General features: G+C 40.3%; 2 protein-coding genes across 2 annotated transcripts in view; both read right to left on the reverse strand.

The window, feature by feature from the left end:
* Window positions 1-23,783, reverse strand: part of LOC137038165 (sodium channel protein type 4 subunit alpha B-like) — a 60,383-nt gene that overhangs the window by 13,466 nt on the left and 23,134 nt on the right. Inside the window, exons 6-16 of the mRNA XM_067412615.1 lie at window positions 21,195-21,286; window positions 20,827-21,090; window positions 20,647-20,710; window positions 20,320-20,461; window positions 19,632-19,826; window positions 19,315-19,525; window positions 8,562-8,800; window positions 8,261-8,434; window positions 7,364-7,720; window positions 1,464-1,805; window positions 60-177 (exon numbers count right to left, since the gene is read on the reverse strand). Coding sequence (XP_067268716.1) covers window positions 60-177; window positions 1,464-1,805; window positions 7,364-7,720; window positions 8,261-8,434; window positions 8,562-8,800; window positions 19,315-19,525; window positions 19,632-19,826; window positions 20,320-20,461; window positions 20,647-20,710; window positions 20,827-21,090; window positions 21,195-21,286 — 2,198 coding nt within the window. The remainder of the gene's footprint in view (window positions 1-59; window positions 178-1,463; window positions 1,806-7,363; window positions 7,721-8,260; window positions 8,435-8,561; window positions 8,801-19,314; window positions 19,526-19,631; window positions 19,827-20,319; window positions 20,462-20,646; window positions 20,711-20,826; window positions 21,091-21,194; window positions 21,287-23,783) is intronic.
* LOC137038180 (uncharacterized) lies at window positions 11,467-13,312 on the reverse strand. The gene is made up of 2 exons (XM_067412632.1): window positions 11,748-13,312; window positions 11,467-11,589 (listed from the first exon to the last, which is right to left on the reverse strand). Exon 1 carries the CDS (start codon window positions 13,165-13,167, stop codon window positions 11,986-11,988), a length of 1,182 nt encoding a protein of 393 aa, XP_067268733.1. The 5' UTR covers window positions 13,168-13,312; the 3' UTR covers window positions 11,467-11,589; window positions 11,748-11,985.

Genomic DNA, 23,783 nt, shown 5'->3' on the forward strand with positions numbered 1-23,783 from the left:
TGTAATGCGTTACCCCCAACACTGCTCAGTTCAATACATAGTCATTGTTCACATCTCACTCTCTGTGTAGCAGTCCTCAGGGGTGGTGGAGTCCTCTTCTTCCATCTCTACTACCTCTTCTACCTCAGGAGCTTTATTCACTGTGCTCCAGATTGACAATTTATCTCCACCTTTCTTCTGTACAGATGAAAACACTGCAGGTTAATACTGTCTCTAGGATGAATATAACTTTTACAACTTTTACAAACAAATAAATACCCTCTGCTTATCTGGAAACTGGCAAAAAGGTGTCTCAAACAGTTCGAGGGAGGTTCAAACTTGCTTCCAAGTGCCCAAATCGAGTAAAAATTGGATTCGGTGAGTAAAGCTGCACTCACATTAGACTTTGACCATGCAAAATTTCTATGGACATATGGATATCTGCAAATGTAATATGATGTCACACTCTGGAACAACATTATTATTATTTTTACAATTACTTTAATGCATTTAGCAGACGCTTTTATCCGAAGTAACTTACATTAAATTGGTAGGTATACAATTTATAAGCTAATGCATTCTCTGGAAAATCAAAATCCATGACAAAGGGCATTGTTGACATGACATCAAAGAGCAAATCAAAGTAATTCAAACTGTCAACTAAACCAAACGTCATTATTTGCAAAATATCTTGTCCAGTTTGAAACAAAACCACAAGTTATAGGATCAAAAACATAATTAAAAAAATAACAATGCAAAAACATTCAAACCAGCCAGGGATAATCTGGCAGGTGTGTTATTAAATAATTAATATGACTAAAAGTTTCAAGATAAGGCTTTATGAAGAAAAAAAACTAACATTAGATCATGTTTTCATTTACCGTACAGCTCTGATCTGACTACAGATCTTGTTTGAAATGCTCATACGAGACTTAAATACAACTTTGCGTTTGTGTTCCCTCTCTGTGATTCATAGCTGGATGTGAAATGCAGGGCTGTGAGACAGAGGGCAGGACATATGAACCGTGTTAAATGACCCTGTGGGATGCCAACAAGCAGTTGCCCAATGAATTAGGGCCAGCTTAAATGAAACAAATATTAAATTAAATGTATGACTTGAATAGGTAAGACACATTTTACAGTGCATTGGGATATAGTGCAGTTAGGGATTCGTTTTCGAAGTTTGTTAGGCATGGAGGTGTTTTATGCTGGTTCTTCTTAAGGTCGCTGGGGCTCTTTCCCACGCCTCGTCACAGAGTCACATGGTCTCTGCAATTCCTTAGACATACTCTATAAACAAGATGACCCATGGGGCTCCAGATGGACTTTGCAGGTGTCAGTATTTGGTACACGTGTGTAGGTATCAAAAGGTTTTGATGGACGGATGTCATTGACACTCTGGCCACTGGTTTTGCATTTGTGTAAACATTCACATTAGATTTTAGGAACACAACTATCAGAATTTTTCACCGAACAAAACTCACTTTAGGATTTGCATCAACGCCTTCTTTGTCTTTATCCTCAGAAGAGCTGTTGCCATCTTCATAATCCGATTCACCATTGGCTATAGGCACTTTAATAATCGACAGACTGGAATTCACGGTGGCCATTTTAAAATCTCCTTCTTCTTTTGCGTTCGCACCCTCTTTATTTGGCTTTAGGCCCAGACACTGGCTCGAATGTCCGATAACGAAGGCCTTTACCCAGTCAATGCCTCTTGTGATTCTAGAAACAGCAATCTGCAGATTATCCATCTCCCCATCATCAGATGCCAGGTTGTCCCCGCTGAAGGAGCTGAGCAGCAAAGCCAGGAAGAGATTCAACACCTTCAGGAAGAGAATGAAAAAAACTTTAAAAAAATTTTTTAAAATGAAAATGCAATGATATACTAAATTTGTACAACAGGGATTGGCATATGTGGTCTACGATGCTTTTGAAGAATGCAATAGATTGAATATGTTTCACTTCTTAAATTTCTTAAATAGGTGACTGCAAAATGTATAATGCATTGCAACAGAAAGCATTATGATATGCATAATTTTGAATGTATGTTAAAATTATGATATGCATAATTTTAAATGTATTTTAAATACAAGGGCTATCTTTAAGTAATCTCAGCTGCCCTTTTAAGCTAAAAACAACACTAATTAGATCAGGTCCATCTTTTTTTTGTCTTCTGTCATACCTCTTATTAGAATCTACTGCATTAAATTTGAAAGATTTCCAAATAGGTATAGAAGTTTATATATAATGCAGACTTCTTGGCATTCTCAACTCAACTTTTATTTATAAAGCACTTTCAAAATGTCCATAAGTAATATTTAAAGGGGTCATGAACTGAAAAATCTAATTTTCCTTGAGTTGTTGACATATAAGAGGCCGTCATATTATCCTGTATAGAATACCCTGTATGTTTTAAAACTGAAAACTTCCTTGTTAGTCCAAAAATAGCTTTTATTGTTACCAAGCCCATAGAAGGACTTTTTGCAGAATGTGCCAATAGGTGAAAGGCTGCCTCGGCAGAAAAAAAAAAATCAATGCCTTTGTACTGGAAGAGGCTGGCACTCATTCATCCAGCCACCGGAGGGAGCCCTCTCCTGAATACTAACCTGGACTCTTGCTCAATGGTTACTTCTTGTTACACTCCTGTATAAACAGTCATGCAATTCCACTGCTACTTTGCAAAGTATTGCCAGTTATTCACTGCCTTACCAAGTATTACCTCTTGCCTGTTTCATTGCCTTCTTGTTACTACCTTTTTGCCTGCTTTATTGACTACGTCTCTGCCTGTTGTTTAGGATTTGGTTGCTGACTTTTATTAAACTTTCAGCCTTTGGATCCTATCTTGCCTCCATGTTGAGTCCATCACAGAATACTTCATCACCAATGGATCCAGTGGAAGTTTCTCAACTCCAAGCAGCTTATGCTTACCAGAGTGAAATTCTGAAGAGCTACCTGGAACAACGGAGTCATCTGAGTGCTGCTAACGAGAGTTTAACTCTCACTTCCACCCCCTCAAGCTACCCCGGTAAGATTTGCTCTTCCTGACAAATATGATGGCTATCCTGAGAAATGTAGGGGATTGTTGCGACAATGTAGAATCTATTTTTTATGTCAACCTGAATCATTCCAGCAAGACTCTGTAGTGAGATGGACTTTGTAACGAAGTCTTTAGTGCCTTTTATTGGTCTTGTGAGTGGGTCAGTCGAAATGTACTAAATCCCAATGGAGGCCTTTTTGAAGCCTTTCTCAGCCATCAGCTTTCAACAAAAATATCTTCATTTGTGTTCTGAAGATGAACGAAGGTGTTACAGGTGTCCAACGACATGAGGGTGAGTAATTAATGACATCATTTTCATTTTTGGGTGAACTAACCCTTTAACACTGTCACTGTCAAATATAGATATCCACTCCCCTTAGTCCCCTCTGTTCTTGAACAGCTTCGTGAGGCCCGCATCTATACCAAGCTGGATCTGCGAAGTGCATATAACCTCATTCGCATTTGACAGGGTGATGAGTGGAAAACTGCATTCATCACCACCAGGGGGCACTATGAATATCAGGTCATGCCATATGGCCTAGCTAACACACCAGCGGTATTCCAAGCCTTCATCAATGAAATCTTCAGAGACCTTCTAAACAAGATGGACAACTCAAAGATCCAAGCTGTCACAGAATGGCCAAGACCCCACACAACCAAGGAGTTGCAACACATTCTGGGCTTTGCAAATTTTTATAGACACTTTTATCCACGGCTACAGCCTTATCTACGTTCCCTTGACATCCCTTCTGAAGGGCAAACCCTCTAAGTTAACATGGAACGACAATGCTCAGAAAGCCTTTGAAAAACTCAAGACCAGCTTCACTACAGCCCCCAATTTAAAACTCCCAGATCCCAATCTCCCATTCATTGTGGAAGTTGATGCATCTGACTGTGGCATCGGTGCGGTCTTGTACCAACGTCATGGTACTCCTCGAAAACTATACCCATGTGCTTTCTTCTCACGTAAACGGAATACAGCAGAAAGAAACTACGATGTAGGTAACAAGGAGTTACTCTCCATGAAGGCTGCATTAGAAGAGTGGCGCCACTGGCTAGAGGGTTCCATCCGTCCGTTCCAGGTAATTAACGATCATAAGAACCTTGAATACATTAAGGCAACCAAGATACTGAATCCAAGGCAAGCCAGGTGGTCACTGTTTTTCACAATATTCCAATTCACGGTTACCTATCGGCCAGGCAGCAAGAACAGCAAAGCAGACACTCTCTCCCGCCGCCATGACCCTACCTATCTTAGACCACACAGTGAAGGTATACTCCCACCATCTGTCATAATTGCACCAATTAGCTGGGACATCATGGAAGATATTCAAAGAGCACAACAAACAGACCCAGTACCACCTGAATGCCCTCCAACCAAGCAATACGTTCCTCAGGCCCTTCGCCAAAGAACAATGCAGTGGGCCCATACCTATCTTGGTACTGGACATCCAGGCATTCACAGAACAATCAGCTCTGTACGCAATTCTGGTGGCCCTCTCTTTCTAACGATGTCACTGTTTTTGCCTGTTCCATATGTGCACAGTCCAAAACCCCAAAGAACTTCCTGCCGGCCTGTTTCAACCACTCACCATCCCACCGAGACCTTGTTCTGTCCTTCGAATTTATCACAGATCTACCTAACTCCAATGGGTACACAACCATCCTTGCTATCATTGACAGATTCTCAAAATCATGCAAATTAATTCCCATGAAAGGTTTTCCCACTGCCATGGAAACTGCTGTTACTCTGTTTCACCAAGTTTTTAGGATTTATGGTCTCCCCGAAGACATTGTGTCCGATCGACGACCACAATTTACCTCCAGAGTCTGGCAGGCCTTTTGCAAACAGCTGGACATCAACATTAGCCTCACATCAGAATATCACCCAGAGTCCAATAGTCAAGTGGAAAGGCTCAACCAAGAGATAGGAAGATACATCAGGTCCTACTGTAGCCGAGAGAAACAAAGATGGAGCAACTTTCTTCCTTGGGGGGAATACACCCAGAACTCCCTTACTTATTCCTCAACTGGACTCGCTCCCTTCCAATATGTCTTGGGCTACCAGCCTCCACATTTTTCCTTGGTTGGGTGAAGCCTCAACGGTGCCCGTGGTGGACAATTGGATCAGACGTAGTGAACAGTTGTGGGATAGCACTCGTGTGAGACTGCAAAGGGTCATTCGGGCTCAACGGATACAAGCTGATGGATGGAGGTGTCCTCTTCCCAACTATCAGCCTGGACAGAGTCTGGCTATCCACCAAAGACCTGCAGAAAGCTAAACCCCAGGTATGTTGGTCCCTTCAGGATTATAAAACAAATCAATCTGGTGACATACCATCTGACACTTCCCACTAACTTTAGTGTTTCTTCCTCCTTTCATGTGTCCTTGCTGAAACCGCTCCACCTGGCATCTGGCCCCAGAACCACAGACCCTAAACTTCCTCCTCCACTGTAGATTGATGGATCACTTGCTTACCTGGTCGAAGAGATCATGGACTCACGTTGTCAAGGGGGCCAGATGCACTACTTGGTGGACTGGGAAGGCTGTGGACCGGAGGAGAGATCATGGTAGCTGCCAATGACATTAGATCAATCACTGATACAAGAGTTCCACCAACAGTAAATTGTACTGCACCATGACCAATGGGATGACCATGAGGAAGAACCGCTGGAGGTGTTCGTAGAGGGAGGGGTTCTGTAATTGAAGAGGCTGGCACTCATTCATCCAGAGGATCCCTCTACTGAATACTAACTGGGACTATTGCTTGTTCGTTACTTCCTGTTATACTCCTGTATAAATAGTAATGCAATTCCACGGCTACTTTGCAACGTATTGCCAGTTATTCACTACCTTACCAAGCGTTACCTCTTGCCTGTTTCATTGCCTTCTTGTTACTACCTTTGTGCCTGCTTTATTGACTACGTCTCTGCCTGTTGTTGAGGATTTGGTTGCTGACTTTTATTAAACTTCCAGCCTTTGGATCCCATCTTGCCTCCATGTCGAGTCCATCACAGCCTACTTCATTCGCACAGCTTTTGCCCCACTTACTAGTGTGTTAGTGAGATGACGAGGAGAGAAGAGCGATACAGGATAGACTACAAATAACATAACCAAAGGATCCTAATGCTAGGAATATGGTTATTTTATTTATTTTCAACAATGTGAATGTCTCAGTAGAGCATTGTTTTTTTTGTATTTGGTATGTTTCTCTGTGGATTCTTTGTTAAATCAGTCAGCAATTTCAGTGCAAGATTTGAAAACAGACTTTAAGAAATGGACTCGACAATGCCACAACATGTAAGTAACCGTGTTAAATCTAATGCCTGATCTGTTACCACACTGTAAAAAATTATTTAGACAAAAAGTTACCTGGTTGCCTTAAAAGTTTGAGTTCATTGAAATTAAAATTTTGAGTTAATACAATGAACATTTTTTGAGATTCGACAACTTTTATTAAAATATTATTAAAAGATTTTGTAAGCATATTGGGTAATTGTGTTTTATTTTTGATGATGCCAAATTGTGCTATTTTCATGATTCATCAAATGTTTTATGTGGTTTAGATAAAATAATATTTTGAGTTTCTATTTATTAAACAAATTTCCTTCACTGTATCAACTCAAAATTTTAATTTCAATAAACCAGGTTACTTACTTTTTTTAATTAAACCAACAAAAAACATTTTTTTTTTACAGTATAGTGATTTCTTACATGAAATAATTAATGTACAGTCAGATGTTCTTTGAATATGTGACAGTAAATCAAACCTGTGACTAAACTGTCAACTTTACATTGTTTATCTTAGTAGGATGAAAAATTCTGTTAATTAAACTGATTAAATTATATACATAAAGCGATCAAAGAATACTCCCTTCAATTGCTCAAGCTGTCTCAGTGACTCTGTTAAAATCGATGAAGCTCTTATTCATATTGTGTTAGTTGCATTAATGTGCGCAACATGTCTGTGAATAGTCTTTGATAGTTGGGGGGTTCATCATTGTTTCAGATTTTAACAGAACATGTCCTGTCTTCCGGATAAGAAGAAAACCACTTAAGTGCTACACCATTGATCCCTACATAATCTCTGAGGCATTCTATTAAAATGACATGATCTGAAGTATCAAAGCCTGGACTCAAATCTAGCATCAATTCAACACATTTTCCAGAGTCAGTTCTTAACAAAATATCACTAGCAATTTTTTTATTATTTTCAATTTATTATTAATATTATTTTCAGTTAAAAAGAATATTAAATTAATAAAATTAACCTCAAGTTAAAATTACAAGTTCAAGTCTTGATCTGTCTGTCCGTCTATCAAAGATGGAGTTAATCTACTCACCACTAGGTTTCCTATAACCATGACCATCATGAAGAAGACGATGCACATGCCTTGACCAGCCACCTCCATGCAGTCCCACATTGATTCAATCCATTCCCCACATAGAACACGAAAGATGATCAGGAATGAGTGAAAGAAATCTGTCATGTGCCAGCGAGGGAGTTCACAATCCGCTGAGATCTTGCACACACAATCCTTGTAGCTCTTTCCGAAAAGCTGCATCCCCACCACAGCAAAGATGAAGACAATAATGGCCAGGACAAGGGTCAGGTTTCCAAGAGCACCCACAGACCTCCTGATGATCTTTATCAGCATTTTTAGGGTTGGCCAAGACTTTGTCAGCCTGAACACACGCATCTGCAACCAACAGTCATGATTTGAATAGAAAGTTTAGTCCTGAACTTCAGTAAAAACAACAAATCTATCAGCAAATCATCATTAGGATGACATCTGACACTGAAGACTGGAGTAATGATGCTGAAAATGTAGCTTTGACATGACATTAATAAATTAAATTTTAATACCTTTAATACATTTAAATTTCACAATATTGCTGTACTATAACAATACAATATTACCATATTACAGAATGTTAAATGTATTTATTTATTTACCTGTATTACTTTATTTCTTTGAATAAACACAAAAGGAGTTATTTACAGCAATGTCTAATCTGATATTTTCCATACAATGAAAGTTAATGGTGATTTAGTTAATGAGTTACATGGACTATTTTATTATGTTTTATGGTGCTTGACAGTCATTGGTCCCCATAAAGTTCCAGTTGCTCTGAACAGAGTCATGGATCAACATTAGGGTGAGTAAATGATGACAGAAGTGTAACTTTTATGTTAACTACCCCATTAATAGCTGGCCAGTCAATCAAGTTTCACCTACCAGACGGAAGCACCTTAGCACAGACAAGCCCTCAACATCGGCTAAGCCCAACTCCACCAGGCTAAGGGTCACAATAATGCTGTCAAAAATGTTCCAGCCAACCTGAAAGTAATAATATGGGTCCAGTGCAATAAGTTTTAGCACCATCTCTGCTGTGAAGATACCTGTGAAAACCTGCATGGAAAAGAACACATGACACAAGGAAGCAATCAGCTTCGGGATGTTGGCAAAACATATTCTCCAAAAATATACAGTATAAGTTTTCAATATACATTTAATATTGATACATAGATGTACTTACAAGGTTTCCCAGTGCCAACATCTCTTCAAAGTGGGCAGTCATGGGATAGTGTTCCATAGCCATGAACATTGTGTTGAGGATAATGCAGATGGTGATGCCCAGATCCACAAAAGGGTCCATTACAATTAAGCAGACAAACTTCTTAAATTTCACCCATGGCACGCAGCAATTCCATTTCAAGAATATGTCAGCAAATTTATACCAGCAGGGAGGACACGGCCTTGGATTATCCTCCAGCTCTGTTAAATAAAGTATACAAAGATATATATATATATATATATATATATATATATATATATATATATATATATATATATATATATATATATATATATATATATACATTTTATCGCTTTGGATAAAAGTGTCTGCTAAATGATTAAATGTAAATGTAAATAAATAAATAAAGGATTATTAGGGACACCATACTAATATTGTGTATGACCCCCTTTCGCCTTCAGAACATTTGAGTACAGTGAACTCATTGTCATGTTCAAGAAACCAATTTGAAATTATTTGAGCTTTATGACATGGTGCATTATCCTCCTGGAAGTAGCCATCAAAGGATGGGTACATGGTGGGCATAAAGGAATGGACATGGTCAGAAACAATGCTCAGGTAGGCCGTGGCATTTCAACGATGCCCAATTTGCACTAAGTGTGCCAAGAAAACATCCCCCACACCATTACACCACCACCACCAGCCTGCACAGTGCTAACAAGGCATGATGGATCCATGTTCTCATTCTGTTTATGCCAATTTCTGACTCTACCATCTGAATGTCTCAACAGAAATCGAGACTCATCAGACTAGGCAACATTTTTCCAGTCTTCAACTGTCTAATGTTGGTGAGCTTGTGCAAATTGTAGCCTCTTTTTCCTGTTTGTAGTGGAGATGAGTGGTACCCGGTGGGGTCTTCTGCTGTTGTAGCCCATCCGCCTCAAGATTGTGCGTGTTGGGGCTTCAAAAATGCTTTGCTGCATACCTCGGTTGTAACGAGTGGTTATTTCAGTCAACGTTGCTCTTCTATCAGCTTGAATCAGTCGGCCCATTCTCCTCTGACCTCTAGCATCAAGCAGACACTTTCGCCCACAGGACTGCCACATACTGGATGTTTTTCCCTTTTCACACTATTCTACAACTGCCATACAGGGAGTGCAGATTTATTAGGCAAGTTGTATTTTTGAGGATTCATTTTATTATTGAACAACAACCATGTTCTCAATGAACACAAAAAACTAATTAATTAATATCATTAATACTCCAATAATTAATATCAAAGCTGAATATTTTTGGAAGTTTTAGTTTTTAGTTTTAGCTATTTTAGGGGGATATCTGTGTGTGCAGGTGACTATTACTGTGCATAATTATTAGGCAACTTAACAAAAAACAAATTTATACCCATTTCAATTATTTATTTTTACCAGTGAAACCAATATAACATCTCAACATTTACAAATATACATTTCTGACATTCAAAAACCAAACAAAAACAAATCAGTGACCAATATAGCTACCTTTCTTTGCAAGGACACTCAAAAGCCTGCCATCCATGGATTCTGTCAGTGTTTTGATCTGTTCACCATCAACATTGCGTGCAGCAGCAACCACAGCCTCCCAGACACTGTTCAGAGAGGTGTACTGTTTTCCCTCCTTGTAAATCGCACATTTGATGATGGACCACAGGATCTCAATGGGGTTCAGATCAGGTGAACAAGGAGGCCATGTCATTAGATTTTCTTCTTTTATACCCTTTCTTGCCAGTCACACTGTGGAGTACTTGGACGCGTGTGATGGAGCATTGTCCTGCATGAAAATCATGTTTTTCTTGAAGGATGCAGACTTTTTCCTGTACCACTGCATGAAGAAGGTGTCTTCAAGAAACTGGCAGTAGGACTGGGAGTTGAGCTTGACTCCATCCTCAACCCGAAAAGGCCCCACAAGCTCATCTTTGATGATACCAGCCCAAACCAGTACTCCACCTCCACCTTGCTGGCGTCTGGGTCGGCCTGGAGCTCTCTGCCCTTTACCAATCCAGCCACGGGCCCATCAAGACTCACTCTCATTTCATCAGTCCATAAAACCTTAGAAAAATTCTTAAAATATTTCTTGGCCCAGTCTTGACGTTTCAGCTTGTGTGTCTTGTTCAGTGGTGGTCGACTTTCTGCCTTTCTTACCTTGGCCATGTCTCTGAGTATTGCGCACCTTGTGCTTTTGGGCACTCCAGTGATGTTGCAGCTCTGAAATATGGCCAAACTGGTGGCAAGTGGCATCTTGGCAGCTGCACGCTTGACTTTTCTCAGTTCAAGGGCAGTTATTTTGCGCCTTGGTTTTTCCACACGCTTCTTGCGACCCTGTTGACTATTTTGAATGAAACGCTTGATTGTTCGATGATCACGCTTCAGAAGCTTGGCTATTTTAAGACTGCTGCATCCCTCTGCAATATATCTCACTATTTTTGACTTTTCTGAGCCTGTCAAGTCCTTCTTTTGACCCATTTTGCCAAAGGAAAGGAAGTTGCCTAATAATTATGCACACCTGATATAGGGTGTTGATGTCATTAGACCACACCCCTTCTCATTACAGAGATGCACATCACCTAATATGCTTAATTGGTAGTAGGCTTTCCAGCCTATACAGCTTGGAGTAAGACAACATGCATAACGAGGATGATGTGGTCAAAATACTCATTTGCCTAATAATTCTGCACTCCCTGTATGATTGGTTGATTAGATAATTGCATTAATGAAAAATTTAACAGGTGTTCCTAATAATCCTTTAGATGAGTGTTTATATATATATATATATATATATATATATATATATATATATATATATATATATATATATATATGAACTAGCGTATGGGACGCTCAAAGGGTTCGGTTAGGTACTAGTAGAAATGGTGGTAAGAGTTTCCGGTGAGAGAAACGGAAGTGAGAGAGACAGTTTCCCAGATGAAGGGTTTTATTCCGATTATTTCTGCATGTATGAGGTATTACAGGCATTCATCTATACGGTATGTGGTCTACAATGAACAAAGAAACCAAATTGCAATATAAGTTTCTAATATAAACAGTATTACAGATAACATAAAACAAATATACTAGTCAAAATGTGAGTAACAGTAAGTCAGGCTATTAAATGTTAAAGTTTGAACAATATAGAATGTAAAACAAAACTTACTTCTTAATCATTCACTCACAGAACCACAAACATGCAGCAGTCCATTTGGTGCAAGGGAAAAAAACTCAGTCTCTCCACCTCTGTATATATACTGCCTGTGGAGACTTGTCCAGACATGTTCTGGGTTCAAGCTTAATAACGTATATGCATAGATACCTACAGGGGGCGTTGTTGGGCTTTCGGACATAGCCGCCCCCAAATGTCACTTGTGACTTTTGAACCTGGTAGAAAGCCCTTCTTAAATGGCAGGATTGGTATTGTCATCATCCATGAGTTTGGGTAGTGGGATTAACCGAGCCACAGGTCTAACATAAGTTCGATCTTTGACCTGAATTGCAACTGTCCTTATGCGCCCATCAGGTCCAGGGAAGATACGGGTCACCTTACCCACTGGCCAGAGGGCTCGTGGAAGTTGTGGGTCCATAATGAGCACTACCTGGTCAACCCTGAGCTTGTCGTTGTCCTTTTGCCATTTATGTCTCTCCTGGAGATTTGGCAAATAGTGATTAATAAACCTAGCCCAGAATTGGTCTGCAAGTATTTGACTATGCCTCCATCTTCTGGTTCCAAAAAGATTGCCCAAGTCATACATTACTTGTGGGAGAGAGGAGTCATGGCGACCCATGAGCAGTATGTTGGGTGTGATCGGGTCTGGGTCAGCGATGTCTGATGATACGTAACCTAAAGGCTTGGCATTCATAATACCCTCAACCTCAATGAGAACTGTGCGGAGGACAGTTTCAGGGACCGTCTGTTCCTTCAGAATGACTCTCAAGGCTTGTTTCACTGATTTTACTTCCCTCTCCCACACCCCACCAAAATGTGGAGCACTGGGTGGAATAAATCTGAAAGGGATTTTCTGTTCAGCTAACTGCTCCTTTAACTGAGGTACCATAGCATCATAGGCCTCTTTAATCTCTCGGTTTCCTCCAACAAAATTGGTGCCATTATCAGAGAAGAGTTCAAAGGGCTTGCCTCTTCTAGCTATAAATCTCCGTAGAGACATCAGAAAGGCATCAGTGTCAAGACTCTCAAGCAGATCCAGATGGAGGCATCGGGTCGTCATACATTTGAAGACTATTCCCCATCTCTTTTCGGTTCGTCGTCCTATTTTCACTGTGTATGGGCCAAAACAGTCCATTCCAGTGGAATAGAAGGGGGGCTTGTAAATCCTAAGACGAGCTGGTGGGAGATCTCCCATCATGGGGATGCTAGGTTGGGCACGCCACTTTTGACATTCAATACAGCTGTGCTGATGTTTCTTGATGGCTGCTCTGCCTCTCAAAATCCAATAGTGACGTCTGAGCTCTGCAAGGACTCTTTCTGGCCCGGGATGAAGGAGATTGGCATCATATTCCTTAATAAGGAGTTTAGTTATTTGTTGACTGGGATCGAGAACTATGGGATGCAAGGCATTCATGTCTATATGTTCAGCATGACGCAGTCTCCCTCCAACCCTAAGGAGCCCAGCATCTTTATCATATTCAGGAGACAGAGACACTAACCGGCTATTGGATGGTAAGGGTCGGTTTGATGAGAGGGCCTTAACTTCATCTGGAAATGAATCTCTTTGGGCTTGTTGAAGAAGGAACCTTTCGGCTGCAGCATAATGTCCAGCTGCATCTGCCTGCGGTGTTGAAGATTGAGCCGCCCCGTGCAGGGATGCCACTGCAGCCTTTACCAAGCCTTTCCAGGTGTCATACTGATTGGTGTCTGGGAGCTGTACATCCGGGCCAGTGCCTAGGTGCAGGCAGATTGCTGACTTCTTTAATTCAGTGTCTGGTTCAGGGTCAGCAACTAGCATGGTTGGCCAGGATGCTTCTGATTGATACAGGAAGTCTGGTCCATTGGCCCAAAGGCATGATTGTGTCAACTCCTTTAGAGACTTTCCTCGGGTTATGTAGTCGGCTGGGTTATTGCCAGAGTCCACGTACCTCCAGGAACTAACATCTGTGAGGGACTGAATTTCAGCAACCCTAGTTCCTACAAAGACCTTATACCTACAGGAGTCAGCCAGCAGCCAGTGAAGGACGGTGGTGGAATCTGACCAGAGAACAACTTGCCTGATGGTCACGGTAAGTTCTGTTAGGAGAACTTTAGCTAATTGTGCTCCAGTAAGTGCTGCGCTTAGTTCAAGTCGAGGCATTGACATTTGTTTCCGGGGGGCTACACGTGAACGGGCCAGCACAAATGAAATGTGCACATGACCATCTTTGTCTTCTGTGCGCATATATGATACTGAGCCGTATGCTCTCTCAGAGGCATCACAGAAAATGTGTAGGTCTCTGGTGAATGTTTCATCATATACTTGAAATGGAGTGTAACATCTGGGAACCTCTAGCTGTTCCAAATCAGATAGTTCCTGTACCCAGGTTTGCCATCTATTTCGTAGGCTGTCAGACTCAATGAAGTCATCCCATCCCACGTGGATTTTCCACAGATCCTGAATGAGTATCTTGGCTTGAGTGGTGAATGGAATTAGATACCCGAGAGGGTCATACTGTGATGCCAAAACCTTGTAGATATTTCTCAGAGTTGGTTTGGGACATTCTACATGGCGAGGCTTGTATCCTAAGGAATCGCTGAGACAGTTCCATCGCAGTCCAAGTGTGCCCTCTAAAAGATCTGGACTCTTTTGGGATAACCATAGCTCACTGCTTTGCGACCTTGCTTCTGATGGAAGATGTTCAATGACTTCTGGTTTGTTACTGGCCCATTGGCGGAGGTCAAACCCTCCAGTAAGCAGCAATTGCCGAAGGCCATCTACAAGAGTTCTAGCCTTCTCAATCGTTTCCATACTTTGAAGACAATTGTCTACGTAGAACGACTGAGTAACTGACTCTGCGATAGTGGGATCAATTCCGCTGTTGTCATGGGCTATTTGTTGCAGTGCATATATGGCACAACACGGGCTGCATGTTGTGCCAAAGGGTAGGACTCGCCACTCATATATCTTCGGCTGCTCAGTCTTTTGCATGTTTCTCCAGAGGAAGCGCAGGATTGCCTTGTCATCTGGCAGTAGGCGAACCTGGTGAAACATCCCTTTCACATCTCCACTCACAGCCACAGTGTGTTGTCGGAACCGAAGCAGAACACCAAGCAAAGATGGGCCGAGTGTGGGACCAGGAATAAGAAGATCATTCAAAGATTGACCCTGATCCTGGAAAGAACAGTTAAACACAATCCTGTTTTTATCATTGTGATTTACCATATGGTGTGGAATGTACCAGGATTCAGTGGACTTTTCGGCTTCCTGAGTGGAGATTTCTGCCACATAGCCAGCTTGTTCTAGTTTGTTCATCTCAGTACAGTATGCTTTAGAGAGGTTTGGGTCTTTGGCGAGTCTCCGTTCAGTGCTGCGAAGACTTGCTAGCACTGCTTCCTTAGGGGCGTTAAGGGTGACGGCGTTTGGTCGTCTAAGCAAGGGAGTGGCATATCTTAGAATGCCATCCACTTCTACCCTAGTAGTGTGTGTTTGTAGTAGTGTCAGGGCATGCTGGTCCTGCTTGGAACGAGTGGCTGTTGTCTCATTAATGTAAGGCAGGGTGTCAATCTGCCAAAGACGCTCAACATTCTTGAGTAACTCTGCATTCTGAGCATCTATAGAGATGTTCAGACATTGTTGATCACAAGGAGCAGTGTGGCTGTATCCCACAGGGCCTTGAAGAGTCCATCCAAGTCTGGTGTGAACAGCTATGGGTGCATTAGGAGGACCCATTCGTATGGGTTGGATTGGCACAAGTAGGTGGGGCATGTCCGACCCAATGAGTAGCAAGGGTTGTGCTCGTTTAATCTGTGGCAATGGTAATGACCTGATATGGTCATATTTGCATTGGAGAGCAGCTACTGGATAAGAGTGTTCAGACAGTCTCAGATTCCCTGCAGTGAAGGCATGATTTATCTGGAACCTCTTTGTTGGCCTGTTTAAAGCTGACACAGAGAGGGAAACAGATGCCCCATTTAACTGAAGTACATCCTGACGTATTGTACGTAGTGTTAGGGTTTCAGGCACTGTTGCAAGGTTTAACTGTTCCACAGCCTGTGGCAGTACAATGCTACGCTCAGAGCCATCATCTAACACTGCATATGTCTCCATGGCTTTATCTCCATTATGAAGTAGGACCCTAACTACCTTGAGCATCACCTTGGGAGATCGGTTGGGACGATCTAAGTATACTTGAGAAGTGGGAATGTTGACCAGAAGGACACTCTTTTGTGTCTGCAGGGCTGCTTCGTGGAGAATGGTAAGGTGCAGCTCTTTACAGGTCTTGCATCCTCGCTTCAGAGTGCAATTGTCTGAAGCATGTGTCCTTCCACATTTCCAACAACGCTTTCCATCCGTTATCCATCTCAGTATTTGCTCTGTGGTTAGTAGCTTAAATTTAGAACAAGAGTTCAGGAAATGGTCCTTATTATTGCAATATGGACAGTATGGTTGAACTGTGGGCGTCTTCACCACTGATTGTCCTTGAACAGGTGCGGTACTGTTAGTGGAGTAAAGGATTGAGGTTGATCTGTCCTTAGGCCGAGAAGGTGGGCGGAGATCCTTCCTAGCTGTTCTGGTTGCCTCACTTTGATAAAGCGCTGCTGCCCTGTTGGAAATACGCTTAGCCTGAGACTTTAACTGTAGCCATGCAGAGAAATCAGGTAGGGTATAGGTACGGTCAGTGCCAGTTTGGAGAATGCCATGACTGAAGCAATATTCCACAAAACTGTCACGGTAAGACGGTGGCATTTTACTCAGAAGGCGATCGACATGAGATCCACACCTTAACTCATAGCCATTTGGGCCCTCTAGAGTCCTGAGCATCCCTACTAATGAATGGATGGATAAGGCGAAGTCATCAAAAACTTCAGCATCTCCGAACTTTACTGCTGGAGCATTCAGTATCGCTCCTAACTCACCCTGTACTAGTTGGCGGGGTTGACCATATTTATCTTGCAGTGCTTGTAATGCAGCTGTGTATGGCCGGGGATCATGCATATATGCCTTTGCAAGCTGGAGAGCACTGGGAAGCTTTAAGTGACCTAGGAGCACTTGATACTTGTACTGTTCACTTAAGTGTTGTTGATTATTCATTAGATTGTCCAGTGCCATCTTGAGCAGTGCAAAGTCACTTTCACGTCCAGTTTCAAAATTTGGTATGGCTGGTTTTGGAACCCCATAGGCTGAAGCTGCTAACATCTCTAGTCCAGGCGGCTGAGCTTGAGGTATAGACATTGTTGCTTGAGCTGGAAGGGTATGAGATGGAACTGGATGAGTGGCTGGGAATGCCATTTGAGTGTGAGGATACAGGACTTGATGTGGCTGAGGATGTACTGAAGCCCCGATTGTTACAGGGTCTGGAGGTGAGGCTATTGAGGGAGACCCACTGACAGCTGGTATATGATGGTAAGGTACAGTGGTGACAGGAGGAGTTGGCTGCATTGTAACTGTAGCTGGGTAAATCGGTATAGGAACAGTGAGAGCAGGTCTAGGCTCTGAAGCGGGCTGAGCTGCTGTAAGTGGGGGTGACGACCATGTCACTGCGTTAAGATGCCGCACATCCGAAGTAAAGTTATGGTCGCTGATGGAAGCTTCAGTTTCTAAGGCCATGGTTGGTAACATATGTGGTGTTGGAGGAGGCAAAACTAATGCCTCAGAAGTAAGAAAGACAGGCTGTGGTGTGGAATGTGCCGGCATTTCCTGGGCAGATGATAAGAAATTATCCCTCATAGCAGCTCTCTGTAGAGGTGGACTTACTCCAGGTAGTACTTCAGGTGAGTTACTGGTGATGCTAAATTGCAATTCAGATTTGCTAGCATCCTGGTTATCCTGTTTAAGGAGTGAGGTGACTAGCTTGGCAACCTCAAGCTCATTTTGTACTTTCTTGAGACGCCGTCGTGTCGCAATTTGTTTAGCCAAGGCTTCTCTGGCTTTGAGTGCCTCCCTAGCTTGGTCATCAAGCCTCTGACATTCCTTATCTGCTGAAGTATCCTCTTCGATCTGACGTTGGAGTTCCTCTAGTTCAAGAGCCTTTAATCTCTCCTCCAGCATGGCAGCTTGAATATCAGAGAGGGCGTGTCTTGGAGACCTACTTGATACACTGTGTCGTGATCGGGATGTAGTGTTGGAGGCTGTACCAGAGGAAATGGACTTAGAGGAATGTCTAGAATGTCTCTGCGAATGAGTATCAGCTGGAGGGGGAGCTGAGTGCAGGTGTGCGGGTAGTTGGACTTCATAATCTTCAAGATGAGCTGGAAAATGTCGCTCTCTTTGTGTGCGGGGTCGGACCGCGCGGTCTGCTGTGCTGGCAGTCTCAGGATTCATCTCTACTGAAGTACATCCGGCTCGAAGGACCATGAACTAGCGTATGGGACGCTCAAAGGGTTCGGTTAGGTACTAGTAGAAATGGTGGTAAGAGTTTCCGGTGAGAGAAACGGAAGTGAGAGAGACAGTTTCCCAGATGAAGGGTTTTATTCCGATTATTTCTGCATGTATGAGGTATTACAGGCATTCATCTATACGGTATGTGGTCTACAATGAACAAAGAAACCAAATTGCAATATAAGTTTCTAATATAAACAGTATTACAGATAACATAAAACAAATATACTAGTCAAAATGTGAGTAACAGTAAGTCAGGCTATTAAATGTTAAAGTTTGAACAATATAGAATGTAAAACAAAACTTACTTCTTAATCATTCACTCACAGAACCACAAACATGCAGCAGTCCATTTGGTGCAAGGGAAAAAAACTCAGTCTCTCCACCTCTGTATATATACTGCCTGTGGAGACTTGTCCAGACATGTTCTGGGTTCAAGCTTAATAACGTATATGCATAGATACCTACAGGGGGCGTTGTTGGGCTTTCGGACAATATATATATATATATATATATATATATATATATATATATATATATATATATATATATATATATATATATATATATATATATATATATATATATATATATATATATATATATATATATATATATATACACACACTGACTGACTTCAGACACCCAAGATAAACACACAAGCAACATTTTGAGAAATCAGGCTCAAAAGAAAAAACGCCACTCTCGTCTATGGTAGGTATGTGATAGGTATATGATAAGAAATAATACAATACTAATAACAAAAACCTCCAGAAGTGAATATTGTGTACCGGTTTTAATGACAATAGTACGTGAGCATGAGCACCGCACCTGCTGATGGTTCGTACTAGTCATTACAGGAACGTGCACTCAGTGTGTTTGACTGATTAATAGTTTATTTCTCACAAAACCATATAGTATGCCTCCTGGACATCTTATATATATGGTGCATGTCTTACTGTATCATTGCGTCATACTTTTGTATAATTTTTGTAATGTTTTACCCTGGTCGCTATACACTTCCATAATAGGAAGGAGTAAGTGTAGAACTAATTTTAAAATTACTGCTTTTGAGGTCAGAAAGGGATAGAAGGACATAGGGCACTGAATCAAAAGCAGGGTGAGTAAAAGATGGCTATAATTTCATTTCAGGGTGAACTATCCCTTTACGTTTTTCTGGAACTCACCATTTACACTTACCATCTAAAACATTGTCTGTAGCGTTGGCCTCACTCGCTTTCCTCATCTGCGAGTCGGGGACTTCTAAGTAATGCATGCTGCCTTTGGAGCCATTCGATTTCGAAAGGGGTTTCAGTGCGATCCCATCATAATCACTCTGCATTTCGTCATCATCACCTTTCTTTTTGCTGGATAGTGATGTCTTGCTGCCATTTACCACCCCGTTCTTCTGCTGTTTGTCAAATAAAAACATCAGTTAAAATCAGAACTAACGTTTTCTTTTTTTAAACAAATGATCCAATGCTCAGGCTAAGCTGCTATGTTATCGCATGACAAACCTCAGCTTGCTTCTTGAGCTGTTCCAGGATTTTTGCATACTCTTCCTCCTTTTCTTTAGCTTCTGCATTAGTGGCTTCATTCTGTTCAGCATACGCCATGGCCACCACAGCCAGAATCAGATTGATGAGGTAGAACGAACCCAAGATGATGACTACAAAGAAGATCATATACGTCTTCCCTGCTGCACGGAGCGTCTGAAACATTTAAGACACTTGTCAGTGCTTTTTTGCACACATATGGCTTTTTATGCTTCATTTATACTCTTAGTTAAAAGCATAGAGAACTAAATGGTCACTTCTATAAAACACTGACATGCATTTAAAGGTTTGGTGTCGGTAAGAATTTTTTACATTTTATTTAATCCAAGCTTAATATTTTTGTGGAAACTATGACAGATTTTTGACAAAGTTTTTTTGCTTAGTTCAAAAGAGCAGCATTTATTTTAAATATGTGTTTAAAAAACTAAAATAAAAGTAATAAAACTAAACTAAAATAAAAATTAATTCATCTAAAAAGCATTCACTTTATGTTAAGCTATGTGTATTGCTGGAATGAATTGCAATTGTGCAATCTTATGCTTTTGTTATGGATTGATTTTGTTAACCCTATTAACTATTTAAGGGCATAGTGTTATCACATACAAGAAGGTGAGGAACAATGTGACTTTAACAGGATGCATATACCCACCAACTTCAACAAGTTCTCCCAGAAGTCTTGAGTTATTAGCTGGACAAGGGCTAAGAAAGCCCATGCAAAGGTGTCATAATTAGTGTATCCATAATTTGGGTTTTGGCCAGCTTTCAGGCAAAGATACCCATCAGGGCACTTCCTGTGAACAGCAACAGTAAACAAGTTATTTAATATGAAAACATTCAGTCTGCTCTGAATAAAGTTTCAGTTCAATTCATTGACATTTCTCCCTGTTGGTAATGTACAACAGCAATTCAAAGTTGCTTCTTTAGACAAGAGGTTTAAAATAATCAAGAAGGCAAATATCATGTTTGAAAAATATACCCTGCATCAGAGCTGTTCCCACAGATTAATGGATCCATATGGTCAGGTAAATAGTAGTAGTTTTCTATGGAAAGGGAATGGAGATCTGTTTACTAAAAAGTGACTGAAACTGCAGTACATGACAAGTTATAATTCCTACTATGTGCAGCAATTGTAGGCTACATTTGGGATTTGTGTCACCTTGACTTTCAATATATTCCTCGTAGTTGAAAGTGCTGCTCCACTGTACTTCAGTACCATTGACGTCTGTGTGATTGAAAAGCATGGTAAGGTTGCTGTCGCTCCAGCCAAGTGGAGGCCATTTGACACATTTTTGCCGCAAATTTCCCATGAACAGTTGAAGGCCAATGAGAGCAAACACGCTGAGACAGAAGACGGTGAGGATCATGACATCCGCCAGTTTCTTCACCGACTGAATCAGGGCGCCAACAATGTTTTTTAGACCTGGAATTCACAGGTAAACAAAATCTTGGTTGATGCATTCCCAAACTGTACAAAATTATTTAATTTCAAGTGAGTTGCCATGTTAAATTGCATGCTGTATTTACCTGGAGTTACAGTAGTTGTTTTCAGGGCACGGAGAACACGGAAAGTCCTCAGAGCAGATACATTCCCCAAGTCCACAAACTCTGTGAGGTACCTGCGGATGAAGTAAAAAGACACTTGCAACGCCTATTATTTTAAAACCTCACAACTATACCACTGATAATATATACATCAAACAACCTTGGTAAAAAAATAATAATTAAAATTTCAAAGAACTACTAGAACAATGTTACATATTTTGTTGACTTCTTACATTATCCCAAATGTTTCCACATATGTTCCAAGAAATTCAGATAAATAAACTATTTAAAATTTTAAAAAGGTGGTGAAGACAAGAGGTGAAGACAACATCTTCCATGATGGTGAGAAATCAAGGCCTTTGTTTTAAATAAGCGACCTCTAGCGGCAAAAATGACAATGTGCCTTTAATATTTTTAAATATTACTACATAATAGGAGTGTAACGGTACACATATTCATACCGAACTGGTTTGGTACAGGGCTTCCGGTATGGTGTATGTGTGTAATGAATGGTACTGAATGAAATCGTTAATAGTTAACAGTAGACTTGTTTTGCATGTGGAACATACTTAAATCTGAGTTCCCACACAAACATATTAGGTACTACATTGTCCATTTTATCATGAAATTAAAATGATAAATGCCATTTTGACACTCTTTAATCTTACGTGATAGATCACTGTACATGCGCGCCAGTTCAAGCTACCGTGCGGCGTATCATGTTGTGTAATCGCTCCGTGTATCAACCCAGGAAAGAAGTCAATAAAATAGTCTGTAAAAAATGTCAACTAGCATTACATTTACCTCCACAGCTCCAGTGTTCACACTGGAGAAATTAATTATTTTGCTAAATATATGCACTATATTAACCTATATATTTAATATATTCTACTTAAGCAGTTAGTGACGTCTTGATTATTTAAAGGTGCACTATGTAGTATTTTTGCAGTAAAATATCCAAAAACCACTAGGCCAGTGTTATATATTTTGTTCAGTTAAATACTTACAATATCCCAAATATTCCCAACTATTTGTAAATTGTGAGAAAATTGCTATTTTAACCAAGAAGCCTGAGCATAGCGTCTGAGGGAGGCGCCTGTCAATTGCTATCCCGACTCTTTCCCACCGGCTGTGAGGTGAAGACCACATGTCCCAAGATTCTGCTAAAACCTGGCTACATCTAACTATGCCTTTGTTTTGAATAGGCGCCCTCTAGCGGACAGAAAAGTTGCATACTGAACCTTTAATGTATGTTTAAATGTCACGAAAAATAAAGTCACTGTTTAAATGATTATATTTCAACAACGAAATGGAGTAAAAACAAAATTTCATAATTAGATTTAGAAGTTAATGCAAAAACTGCCTTATGTGAATGTTTGCATACAATGTGTTATTTGAGTGTTGATTATTATATCTAATAATAAATAGCAACTGAATTTAGGCTAATGGTTTTGTTGTTAACCTTTAGATAACCTTTAGAGATAATAATCTTTAAGAAGCTTTTAGTTATACTTGAAATAATTTAAGGACATATACAATTTGTTCAGTAAACCACTCTAAAAAAAATAAAAAAAAATACATAAAATAAAATAATATGTATATGTATATGTATATATATATATATATATATATATATATATATATATATATATATATATATATATATATATATATATATATATATTATATAATATTATATATTATATTATATTATATTATATTATATTATATTATATTATATTATATTATATATATACAGTCGTGGTCAAAATTGTTGGTACCCCTGGTAAATATGATCAAATATGGCTGTAAAAAATAAATCTGCATTGTTTATCCTTTTGATCTTTTATTTTTTTTTAAATCCCAAAAATCTAACCTTTCATTAAAGTAAAATAATTGAAAATGAGGGGTAAATCACATTATGAAATTAATGCTTTTCTCCAAAACACGTTGGCCACAATTGTTGGTACCCTTTTATTAAAGGTCCCTTTCTTCGCGATTCCATCTTTCAAACTTTAGTTAGTGTGTAATGTTGCTGTTAGAGCATAAATAATACCTGTAAAATTATAAAGCTCAAAGTTCAATGCCAAGCGAGATATTTTATTTAACAGAAGTTCCCTTTCAAAGCCTACAGCGAACGGCCGGTTTGGACTACAGCAGGAAGTGCAGGGACTTCATAGAACAAGGAAATCATCAGGCTGTTTTTAGGACAGAAAAAAACAGTGCTGTACAGATAAGTAAATTGTGTGAAAAATACTGTTTTTTTACACGCAAAACATGAACTCATGTTATATTGCACTCTGTAAACATAATCAAAGCTTCGAAAACTCGCGAAGAACGGGACCTTTAAATACTTTTTGCAACCTCCTTTTCCCAAGATAACAGCTCTGAGTCTTCTTCTATGATGCCTGATGAGTTTGGAGAACACCTACATAGAGATCAGAAAACATTCCTCCATACTGAACCTCTCCAGATCCTTCAGATTCACAGATCCATGCTGGTGCTTCTTCTCTTCTCATAGGCCACACATCTTCGATCGGGTTCAGGTCAGGGAACTGGGATGGTCATGGC

Source organism: Pseudorasbora parva, chromosome 2 (assembly GCF_024679245.1).
Source record: "Pseudorasbora parva isolate DD20220531a chromosome 2, ASM2467924v1, whole genome shotgun sequence".
Classification (NCBI taxonomy): Eukaryota; Metazoa; Chordata; class Actinopteri; order Cypriniformes; family Gobionidae; genus Pseudorasbora; species Pseudorasbora parva.

Coding starts and splice junctions, on each gene's coding strand:
- LOC137038180 (XM_067412632.1), bottom strand. CDS start 13,167: ATGAATGCCTTGCATCCCATAGTTCTCGATCCCAGTCAACAAATAACT.